Below are 12,521 nucleotides of genomic sequence, written 5' to 3'. Positions count from 1 at the left end.
ACTTTTTGTGCTTATTAGAATAACTAGTAGTTTAGCCTTCTTTTGAAATGAACTGTGAACTGTAGATTCATCTGTAAGGTTGCGCCTGTAGACAGCTGGCTTGGTTCTGCAACAGAGCTAGTAATACATAGCGAATTCACTGTAATATTAGGACTCCTTTCAAGTTCAGGCATTGTTGTTGCTATGTAGTCCAACAGAAGCCTCTGAATGTTGATTTGGCAAAAAGTGGCTCCACTTGTTAGATCCATAATGGGATGGGGAATAATACGTAATGGCAGCTCTGATTTGGAGATTCTTTACATTTGGTGATTCTTACTCCGCGAACAGCACCAATTCTCCTGGGAGATTCTCATAAGTTTGGCTATAGTTAATTGAATATAATGTGCATTCAAGTGATTTTGGTTGAAATTAAGTAGATATTTTGGTGTAATTTCTCTGTAATTTTTTTTTTTTTTCTGACAAACACTGGACACTTTGTAGAACTAGCGCAATGAAGTGAAGATCAGTGGATTCAGGGAATTGATTTGTGTAGTTTGTACTGATATACATTAACAGTTTATATAAACTTAGTTATGACAAATAACAATTAGCTTCACCATGGTAGTGTAATTGGCATGACCTTAACTTGAAAAGTTTTGTGGTGCCATTCATGCGCATTCATCTCATCTTCACAATCATTCCAACATCACTTGAAAGCCACATGATCCATTGAACAAGGCCAATGATTGTTTTCTGATGGAGCCATTGTTTGCTTCTTCATCTGGTTGTCGGGGCTTGTGGATTTGGGTTTGGTTATTCTTTGTCTTGCTTCCCTTGGCTCTTGCTGAGGTTGCTCCAGTGTTGTCCTCGTTGCTGTTTTGATGTTGCTTTGAGGTGTTTGATGGTGTCTCTTTCTTTTCCCTTGTCATTTGTGTTTTTTGTTTGTTTTTACCCTTCCCTATCCTTCCCACAATCCCTCTCCTGCTGTTCTGTCCCTGTGTCCCTCTTGGTTTGTGTCTGATGTCTGTCCCAGCTGCCCTCATCTTCACCCAGTCCTTTATCCACACCCCCCAACCCCTCGCCCGCTAACGGACCCCCCTCCCCCAAGTTTGGCCGGGATCCCCTGTCGTACTGTTTGAAGGAAATCAATAAGACAGTTAAACCCCGAATCTCTTCCTTCCGGACCCTCAAGAAAACGGTGAGTGTGAGGGATGAAGCAAACTGCTGTCTCTTTAAGGTGGTCAGCAGCACTGATCTGGGTCTGAGTAGTGGTCACAATGAATTAGAAATCACAGCTCTTTCACTACTAATCTTTAGTCACAACAGCACCAGAACTTCACGTATTCCTGCCACACATTTAAGGCTGACGTCACAACTAGTTAACTCACCTGTTGCTGAAATCTCACCCTCTTTTGTCAGTGATTCTTTCATGCTCGCCGTTTGAGAAATGTAGCTCGGTGACCGACTAAACGACTGCTTCTGACATTTCTCTCTCATTCCCATGCATTTAATTGTCCTATATTGGTAGCAATCAACATAAAGCTTCTTGAAATAAGACCAGGAGCACCATGCAATGTAACGAGTTGTCAGAGTGAATTAGAATGTAGTGCATGCAGTAACTTTCTCCTTTAAGTCAGCGTGATGTGTGTTTGTCCCTCTGGGGCTTGTAGTATACTCGTATATACTGGCAGTGCTTGTCAGCTTCTGTGAAAACATGACTTACTTTGAATAAAAATAGACTGTTCTGCTTCTGCATTCTTATATTATTAGTCATAAGTTTAGGGCGAACCACAGAAAAATGCATGTTTACACAATCACAGTCGACAGTCAACATCTGTGCTGTTTGGATGTGATTTGAGGAGGACAAATTGCAAGTCAGTGAATCAGATTGGTGAATCCGCTAAATGTTCACTGACACATGGATCCTGCAGACTTACTATAGGGCTGTGCCAATAAAATAATGCATCATGATTCTTTTACCTATGATATTGCATTGATACTTCAGGATCAGTTGAATTAAAGAAGAAGCAAGTCACCCAGAAATCTGAAACTCTGAAACTAGTGTTTGTTACTGTGTGTGTGGTTAGAGCTGCTTTTGTGAGATGTGATACTGCACAAAAGTGAAGTGACCTGCATGAGAGAAACTTCGAAATTCGGCTAGTGTGATGGCAGCTTTTAAAACACTGTCTGTTTATATCTCTCTTCCTCAGTTTACTCCAGAGAAGCTCACGGTAATCATTTTAAAGTGGTGTGGGCCGTACATGCCGTGTACTTGTTTATTTCAGTTCCTCTGTTTTTATGAGATCATTTTCGGCCTGTGAGGATTTCACATAATATGACCACCTCCACATCTTCACTGAAAATTACAGATTTTCTATAATTCGCTATTGTAGAGGTGGCCATTTTTAATGAAAGGCACTGCAGCCTCTGGGTTAATTTACAGTACACTATCCATCATGCCTTTTAAACAATGACAAGCAATTCCAGGGTGAGACACTGCAAAGCAAAGAATCTTTGCACTGATTCTGGCTGTTATGGTGTTCAGTATTGGATATGTTTATCTTTTGCATAGATACATTTTTGCATGTGGTTTAAATTAATCAAGGGTTCTTCAAAGGAATATTCCAGGTTAAATGGACCTTTAACTCTATTTACCTCATTTGCCTCAAAAAACAAACAAACAAAACCGTAATACACTTACGGTAGATGTCTAAATGGCAAGTCTACAGCACTATGTGAATAAATGCTTAAATATGAAATGTAATTTTTTTTGTAGTATAGCCATTATTTTAACATTGTTATCAAGTATTAGCATTAGGCTAGTGAACCTGCCTGTTCAAAGTTATATCCAACCTCAATATCTAAAGCAAGTAAACACATTAATGTCCAAAGTATACTTCAGTTTTGAAGCAAACGCATGCTCAAAAAAGCACTTGACGCTAGTTTAATCCCAGTCTAGTGTCTGCACTATTTGTCGTCAGTCTTTGGTTTTTTTTTTTAACTAGTTTTATGTCTCTTTTAAGCCCCTCACACCACAAGGATCTCTCAACGTCTTGTCTGTTTTTGTTTCAACCATGTGAAACAACGGGCTGCCAATGATGTTGCCACTTTGTGACCAAACTACCAAGCACAGAAAAGTTAATCCGCACAGATCTGGCTATGCGAGTACTACGCTGATAGAAACTGGGTTTTAGACCCAAACTTTCTGTTGTGCTGGTGTTGATCACCAGTTTTAAGGTATGCTAGCAAATGGAAGTATACTTAAAAAGACTGAATTCGGTTGTACACATATGCCAAGCCCTTGCAACAAAACTAAATTCTACTTTTCTATGCATTGATACATAACTCAAGTCACACACTATAAATGGAGCAAACTCTGTAGACATCAGTTGACCCTTCACAAAGACCCACATGAACTGATCATCTTTTTACACTTAATAGTTATAGCATAAAATAAACATGAATGAACATCAGAATGAACATCAGCCATAGAAAGATCTCAATACACACAATTTTTCAAGTTCAAGTCCACAGACGTTAATCTAATCTCCTGTCCGACAAAAATGGCAGGTTCGGCATTGTGATCGGTTCGATTGCCTGTCAGTCAAACTCCCTGCGAAGTGTCCATTACAATAATGTAGCATGACCAGATCTTCATACAACCTAGAACAGTAGTCCTAATCTGATTAGTTTTTTTTTTTTTTACTTAAGCAAATACGTGACATTTTGTTGAATATTCCATATTAGCTTCACATTGCTTCTTTATAAAAGGTCTTCTAAAAGTGCAATTTTATTTAACCCAGATCATTCCTTTGAGTAAACGGTTTATTTATCACTTATTTAAGCATTTCTCCTTGACTTACCTGTCACACATGAAAAATGTATTGCAAAACTTGTTAAAGCACTCATCCTGTTGTGTTTAAGTGCAACAGTTATATCAGGCGGTGTAGTTACCCTGGTGGTAAATTGTTACACTACAGCTTTTCCTTTTGTAAACCTGAAGTCTCACTGTGGGCTCTCTGGTTCACGTCTGTCACTGCTTGGAGGGTACACTGTGGTGTTGGAGGGGTGGCTGTTTCTTTGTTTGTGTGCATCTCTGTGAGTGACTCTCTCCCTGCCCATCTCCTCAGCCTGTGGACACCGAGGGCTTCACCCATCTTCCTCCTGAGCAGCGCAGGAAACGCTTGCAGCAGAAGATCGATGACATCAGCAAGGAGCTGCAGAAGGAGACTGATCAGAGGTGAGTCACCTTGCCGTGCCGTCTCTCCGACAACTATCGCCATGACAACCGGCCACAGCTGAATCCACAGGGTTGCCGAGGTCTGGGTTTTGTTTACTAAGCTCTTCCGGTCTCGGAGGAATCAGTGGTGTTGAGAGCCGCTAGTAACTGTATCTGTTTGTTCTTTGTCTTTCTCTGTTACGATCAAGATCTTAAATAAATCTATTTATGTGTCTGTGCAGTGAGGCTCTGGATAAAATGAAAGATGTCTATGAAAAGAACCCTCAGATGGGGGATCCTGCCAGTTTGGCACCTCAGATCACTCAGACGGCACAAAACATGGAGAGACTGAGAGGAGAACTCAACAAATATGAGGTTTCCGTTTAACACTCCCTGTAAATCTTTATACGGTTCATAAAGACTTTTCTTAACACACTGGTGTCTTGGTTTGTTTGGCAGTCCTGGCTCGCAGAAGCAGGGGGCCGAGGAGACTCGATACGATACTCGACACACTCTCTGAACAATAACGGTGCTCCTAACCCCAGCAGGTCAGTTTGATTTTAACCAACATGATTTTCTGATTATGGTGTGTATTCTGATTAAGCTTATTCTGAATAAGAGGTTTATATGCTTCTGAGCAATTGGGTTGTTTCTTATATACAAGTTATCAGCATGTTTGCAATAAACTAAGACTTGCATGTTGTTTTCCTACTACACTCTTGAGGAAATACCATAGACAACCATTTTATTCACTACTTGTAATTAGGGCCCGAGCACCGAGGTGCGAGGACCCTCTTGTATCTGCTTTGTTTATTAGGGCTCAAGCCCGAAGGGGCGAAGAGCCCTATTGTTCTTCTAAGGATTATTCTTCTTATTATTATTTTTTTTATTTTTTATTAAACCTTCCGGGGGTTTTTAGGGGCCTTAACATGCTCAAAAACTCTTAAAAATTGGCACACACATTGGAATCTGCGGCCATCAGGATGCTGCAGAGGCTGGGACCCGGGCGTGGCACAGGGACTCTACAGCGCCCCCTGGAACACCTTCAGAAATCTTGAACCATAGCTCACACACACTTGCATGTATTTATATGAAACTCGGTACACTTATAGATCTCATTAAGCCGAACAACTTTCACACTTTATGTCTTAGGCTCCGCCCAACAGGAAGTCAACTATTCAGGGCTGTTTAAAAAAAGCATGCTCTGGAATTTGAAATACTCCTCTGAGGTTTTCAACCCGTTCGTCACGAAACTCGGTGAACATGATCTCAAGACATTGGGGATGAAAAATTGCGAGGGGATTTTTGATATCTCGAACGGTTTGCCCGTGGTGAGGCGTTGAAATTATGGCGAGAAATGAGAAACAGGAAATGTCTAATAACGTCCACATACATTTCCTGAATTTGATCAAACTTCATTGGTTTGTTCGTTGTATGATACCGATCGTATATATGTGACTATTAAGAGTCAACGTTATAGCGCCACCAACTGGCAGCAGGAAGTGAGTCATTTTCAAAATGTTTTGAATTTAGCATCTTATTTTTACTCGATTTCCTTAAAACTTCATCAGAATAATGACAAAACACGGCCGGTGTAAATCTGTTGTGGGGATATTGATATCTAATATGGCGTTGCCATGGCAACGTGTCAAACTTGAATGTTCTGTTATGGTGAGTTTGAGGCAGACAACAAGCTCAGACTTACATGAAACTCAAAATACATATCGGTATTATTGATAGCTAGACAATGGCAAAAGCTTTTAAAAGGGCGTGAAGGAGGCACGCTATAGCGCCACCTTTTGTCAAAAGTGGGGGGGTTAGTTTTAGCTACAGACACAAAACTTGGTACATAAATTGTTCTAATCAAGACGGACAACTTTCTAATTCACAGTCATAAGCTACGATCAACAGGAAGTCGGCTATTTTGATTTGAATGTGTATTTTTGAGATTTTACAGTTGTGAATTAATGCATACTCCTCACAGGGGAAGTACACTATACACACCAAACTTTGTCTACATGAAGAAAAACCATTGAGGAACTTAAATTGCGAACGGATTTTGGTTAGCTTGAACGGTTTTGTCGTGGTGAATTTTTGAAATGACAGTAAAAAGGGAAACATTAATTGTCTTGTATGTTTAAATTGCAGCTTCCAAACACTTCAAAGCATTTTTTTATACAAAGATCAAATCATTCTGAGGAAATATGCATAGTTTCACGACTTTACAACACTGTATGGATAAAAGAAAATTAAAAAACTGTCAGACTTCTCAACTGACATGATCTCACTCTGGCCACCCTGGCCACCCTGAGAGGGAGGGGGAGTGTGAGGGGGTTGGTGACTGTGACAGTGTGTGTGGACTGTAGGGAGGGGCTGTCTGGCAGAGAGAGAGAGAGAGAGAGACCTAATCATCCCTTTAATAATCAGGAAAAAAAAAATTGTATTTTAAATTGTTATTGTTTTTGTTGTTGCTAATGGTGGTGTTTTTTCCTTACATTACAGGTTAAGAAATCTCTTAGGCCTTATCCTTTTCTGACAGTTTTAGGGATTTAAAAACATCCTAAGAACCCTAATTTGTGCTGCAAATAATAATTTCAAACTCATTTGATACTGACCTATGACAACCTGTGACGTGACATGACATTTATTAATCTCATGGATGTAACAGTAAAACTCTTCAACTGACAGATAAAGCTGCAATGCAAGCAAAACTATTTCACAAATGCTTATAGGTCATTAAAATCATTACAAAACACTAATACATTATTTAAGGATTTGGTAACACTGTAAAATAATGTCTAATTTGTTAACATTATGCAGTATAACATAGTATGCAGTCTTCGTAGGGCACCAACTCCCAGAGGGGGCACCATCCCAGTTGCTCAAAAAAAAAACAAAAAAAAAAACATGCGCCATTCTCCCATCCGCGCTCGCGACCGCTCACACCTCATGTTTGCGGCTGAATGTTCGTAATTGATGGATGGACATCTATGCCTGGGTATAGGACATCAGCAATCCGGCACAGAGAAAAGAAAACTAAAGAAAATAAAACAGGCATAAAGTTGTCTTGACATTGGACTTTCTAGAGTCTCAAATTTAGGGCCGGTCTCTAAAGTTACATGTGATATTGTTATACACTTTTCTAACGTCAGTAGCATTTGAAGAGAATGACTTACAGTCATAAAAACAACTGTAATTGTTCATCTAGGTGACAGCTATAATGCACAATTAAATTGAATGTTTGATATTTATTACAACAAACTGTAAGTCATATGTAAATTATGCTACTTTTTCACATGGGCTCACATGCAAATTTGAAGCTCAATAGCATTTGAGAAGAAAGACTTGCAGTCACAAAGCGATTGTAATGTGTTCATATAGGTGTCAGCTACAATGCACACCTTATACATTTTTTATAAATATTAAAATAAAGTGTTACTAAAGTTATATATATTGTTCTGTGTATGTGATTTCAAAGTCTAGATTGGTCGGATTAACCCTTTAACTGCCGCATCCCTTAAAACTGATTGTCAGAGGGTTACTGTAAATGCTTATGCCCGCTGGGCACAGTTATCCTGATGCCACCGGGGTGGGGTTGCACTGATGGCTTGAGCCCGACATCGCTGCTTGCAGCTATATTTATTATTATTCTTCTTCTTCTTCTTCTCCCGAATGAATCGCATTTTTGAGAGCTTTAACATGCTCAAAAAGTCATGAAACTTTGCACACGCGTCAAACCTGGTGAAAATTTTCGTCTGATATAGGATTCAGAAGAGGGTGTGGCAAAATGGCTCGACAGCGCCACCTATACCAAGAAAATCAACAGCCTTCCGGCTATGTTTCACGTACATGCACGAAAATTGGCACACATATGTAACACACCAATCCCTACAAAAAAGACTCTTGGAGCGAAATTCTAAACCCAACAGGAAGTCGGTTATTTTTAATATTATGAGCATATTTTGTGTAATTTTGGTCATTTCCATATGTTGTATTTTAACGAACTCCTCCTAGAGAGTTCTTCAAATCAACACCAAATTTGGTATGCCTAATCTAAAGGCCTTTGCGATGTTAAATTGCGAAGATCTTGAGTTTTCGTTGAAGGGCGTGTCCGTGGCGGCCTGGCGAATTTCGATGATTCGCCATGAAAAATGAAGTTGCTATAACTCACACATACAATGTCCAATCTGCCCCAAACTTCACATGTTTGATGAGACTCCTGTCCTGAACAGTTTGACACGACCATATTCAGTTATAGTCATAGCGCCACCTATTGGCAACAGGAAGTGACATATTTTACGCTGAGACGAACTACTCCTAGAAATTTTATGACATCAATGTCTTTTTTGTGGTCAGTCTAATCTAAAGGCCTGTGCGATGTTCGGTTGGGAAGATCTTGAGTTTTCGTTAAAAGGCGTGTTCATGGCGCCGCGACGAAGTTCGATGTCTCGCCATGGGAATAAAAGATGTTATAACTCAGGCATAAAATGTCCGTTCTTCCCCAAACTTCACATGTGTGATAAGAGTCCTGGCCTGAACAGATCTGCAGGCCAATATTCCACCGGGTGTGGCAGAAGGGCTCTATAGCGCCACCTATACACTTTCAACGGAGTGCGCCTCGAGCTATGTTTCACGTACATGTACAAAAATTGGTACACACATGTAACCCTCCAATACCTACAAAAAAGTCTCTTGGTACGAAATCCGGATCCCAACAGGAAGTCGGTTATTTTTAATTTTCCCTGCAAAATTGGTGTTGTTTTTGCCATTTTCAGTGGTTGTATTTTAACAAACTCCTCCTATAGATTTATTCAGATCAACACCAAACTTGGTCATTGTAATCTAAAGCCCTTTGTGATGTTAAATTGCGAAGGAATTGAGGTTTTGTTAAAGGGCGTGTCCGTGGCGGCCTGACAAATTTCTATGATTCGCCATGAAAAATTATTGTGCCATAACTCAGACATACAATGTCCAATCTGCCCCAAACTTCACATGTTTGATAAGACTCTTGACCTGAACAGATCTACATGCCAATATTCAGTTATAGTCATAGCGCCACCTATTGGCAACAGGAAGTGACATATTTTACACTGTGACAAACTACTCCTAGAAATTTTATGACATTAATGTCTTTTTTGTGGTCAGTCTAATCTAAAGACCTGTGTGATGTTTAGTTGTGAAGATCTTGAGTTTTTGTTAAAAGGCGTGTCCATGACGCCATGACGAAGTTCGATGTCTCGCCATGGGAATAAAAGATGTTATAACTCAGGCATAAAATGTCCGATCTTGCCCAAACTTCACATGTGTGATAAGGGTCCTGGCTTGAACACATCTGAAGGCCAATATTCCATTATAAAGATAGCGCCACCTGCTGGCAACAGGAAGATTGGCACACATATGGAATGAACTTTGATATATTGCACTTATGTTTATGAGTTTAAATGCATATTTCTCAACGTTCACCTTTTTACTAAAGCCACACGATGGCGGTGAGCCCGGGTGCGAGGGCCCGTTCATCGCTGCTTGCAGCTTTAATTCTATATTATAATTTAATCAACTCGTTTTCATTTGTGTACTTCAGAACAGCACACAAGACTGCAGGGAATTGCAAAATGCAGGTCATGAGACTCTCGTTTTTATGCTCTGATTTTAAATAAAATCTAAAAATATCACATAAATAATCAAACATTACATAACTGGAGCAGACAAACTTGAAAAGATTTTGAAGTCAGTATGTTTCTTGTTTTATTTCCATGTTACTGAACATGAATCTGTCACTATCCTACAGTCCTAGAATTCATTTTAAAAATTCACAATTTGACTTTGGGGCAATTTGCATAAGACCTTGTATCCATTTACATTTAACCATTTAGCAGACAATTTTATCCAAAGCGACTTACAAATGAGGAGAACAATAGAAGCAAGCAGACAAACAAGAGGGAAGCATTATACTTCTTATAAGTAGTTTGGCAAGTCTCAGTTAGTCTAACACCGTTTTTAAGTCGAGTCATCGCAGATACATATAGGGCCCTTGTGCTATGGGCGTACCAAGTTTAAATCCAGACTCAAGGACATTTCCCGATCCTGCCCCCCATATCTCTCCCACTTCTCTTTGTCAGTTCTGATCTGTACTACCAAAATGAAGGGAAAAATGGCAAAAAAAAAAAAAAAATTCTAATAAAAATAGGTAAGTGTTAGTAGTAATTGATAATGATTAATTGATGAAAATGGCTTAAGACTCACCTCCTTTAGTTGAGATGGGCACGTCGTTCCACCAGCCGGGAACAGTCTAGGAAAAGGTCTGTGAGGGTGGTTTTTTGCCTTATTGGGATTGCACCATGAGGTGGCATTCACTTTTTTTTTTTTTTTTTTTTGTTAGTTTAAGTTTATTCACAATTACCAGCAAATTCTATGATGATACAGCGGGGGTACAGAAAATACAAATTAGGTATAGTGAAATGGGTTTATAAAAAAAATCACATTATATTTGTTACATTTACAGTCTAAAGTGTTAGATGTGTGAAGATTTTATTCTTCATCGTTTGACCCCTTCCATTTTTATACAATTACTTGGTAATGTGGTTATGCAAAGAAATAAATATAGAGTTCAAATCACATGCCAGCTGTCACGTTCAGGTTTCTAGGCATTGTATTGCTTGAATCCGGTCATGACGCTTGAATTCTGTTTACATGATCAGAATTTTCCTGTGCTCTTTTCAGTCCTGAAGCTATCTCAGATGACACCGAATCTTCCCAGGTCATCTACACTGAATTTGATGATGACTTTGAGGAAGAGGAACTGGCTGCACCTATTGGTCAATGCACAGCACTCTACAATTTCCCAGGTATGATTATACAGTTTTGCCTGAGCGTTTGCGAAGATCATACCCACCTCTTTTCCCCTGAGACTCCTCCATCTGTCCACAGGCTCCAGTGAGGGAACCATCTCCATGCAGGAAGGGGAGGTGCTGTCTGTAGTGGAAGAGGATAAGGGAGACGGATGGACGCGAGTGCGCCGGAACAACGGGGATGAGGGCTATATCCCAACTTCTTATGCTACCATCACTCTTAATAATTGACCTCATTCCCTTTCCACTCGCTGCAGCAGAGATGCACTATACCAAACACTATTACCACTTGTGTCTCACCATGACTTGCTGCACCTCTTAGAGGGATAATTTAAGGGGGAATCACTGCACATTGGGCAAATACACTCCTCCTCTAAGGATGAATGCGTATCTCAGGGTGTGTATTATGTGAGTAAATGAGGTAGAGAAGGTTGGAATCATTTTTCTCCTTATTATGCATGAAAAACAATGCAGCAGGATGCCATGTAAATGCAGCTATTGCCCAACAGACACATTGGTGACTCTGATGGTGACTTTTAATAGCAGTCTGTCAACAGAGCTGAGATATTTTGTCTGACCGTGATCCACTCAACATGTCCTTCAGCAAGATCTTCCATCTGCAACTTGATGATGTGATTCTGCGTCTGGAGTGAAAAGCGTAACTATCTCCGCTGGCAGAAATCCAGCAGCGTTTTAACTTGAAGTATTTGCTTTGATGATCCGAGTGGCCAAAAATTATGTTTTACAGCAGTAAGTGTTGCATATGCTTTCTTAAATGTGCAGTAACAAGAATACCACGTCTAAGAGTGAATAAGATCTAACATTTTTGTTTTTAGAAAATACTGAGCTCCCAAGTAATAAGTAACTCCTCTTTTTTTTCTTTCTTTTTTTTATATTTTTAAGACTGTTACACAAATACACAAGTTAACATACACAGCAAAATTATGACAATCAGAGTGTCACTCAGCAGAAAAAGCCTCACTTCTCAAATCTAAGAATATGTAGTACGATAAATAGTTTGTTGAAATAAAAATATAATTTATTAAGTATATAAATAGGTGTTTGTATAATAAACAAGTTATCACATTTATATAAGAGTTGACTGCACAAATTTCTTTTTCAGATAGATCACAATGCACCGTGTACTCACAGTTAAGAAAAACTATTTTAGGTGACAAAAGCAAATTTAGGAGTTTCATATATAGATATATGAAATAATATATTTTAGGCATCACAGCACCACTATTGTCTTAATAGCTTTCTGTTCTTGATTAAAGGTTGTATAGTTAATAGATTTTTAAAAGCAAGGGTTCGAGCCTCTGTGTTCAGCATTTGTTTTGTTTGTCTTGGAACAAGTCCAAGGCAGAACTGTTAATGTTTGGCTAAGTCAAGGTGCCTTCAACTTTGTGTATGTACCATATTCAGAATACGCTATTTTAATGATTGTCTTTATTGATAAATGTCCAAGTTGACAA

General features: G+C 39.3%; 1 protein-coding gene across 2 annotated transcripts in view; it reads left to right on the top strand.

Moving 5' to 3' along the window:
- LOC127953308 (cdc42-interacting protein 4 homolog) overlaps nt 1–12,521 on the top strand; it is a 29,792-nt gene extending 17,271 nt beyond the window's left edge. The window contains exons 10-15 of one of the 2 annotated variants that reach the window (XM_052552444.1): nt 1,013–1,177; nt 4,110–4,219; nt 4,441–4,573; nt 4,658–4,746; nt 10,919–11,043; nt 11,126–12,521. In XM_052552444.1, coding sequence (XP_052408404.1) covers nt 1,013–1,177; nt 4,110–4,219; nt 4,441–4,573; nt 4,658–4,746; nt 10,919–11,043; nt 11,126–11,277 — 774 coding nt within the window. In that variant the 3' untranslated portion in view covers nt 11,278–12,521. The remainder of the gene's footprint in view (nt 1–1,012; nt 1,178–4,109; nt 4,220–4,440; nt 4,574–4,657; nt 4,747–10,918; nt 11,044–11,125) is intronic. The other variant, XM_052552445.1, reaches the window with a different exon arrangement.

This window comes from Carassius gibelio, chromosome B3, assembly GCF_023724105.1.
Source record: "Carassius gibelio isolate Cgi1373 ecotype wild population from Czech Republic chromosome B3, carGib1.2-hapl.c, whole genome shotgun sequence".
In the NCBI taxonomy this organism is placed as follows: Eukaryota; Metazoa; Chordata; class Actinopteri; order Cypriniformes; family Cyprinidae; genus Carassius; species Carassius gibelio.
Note: the sequence above shows the minus strand (reverse complement) of the source record. Positions and strands in the feature narration are given on the sequence as shown.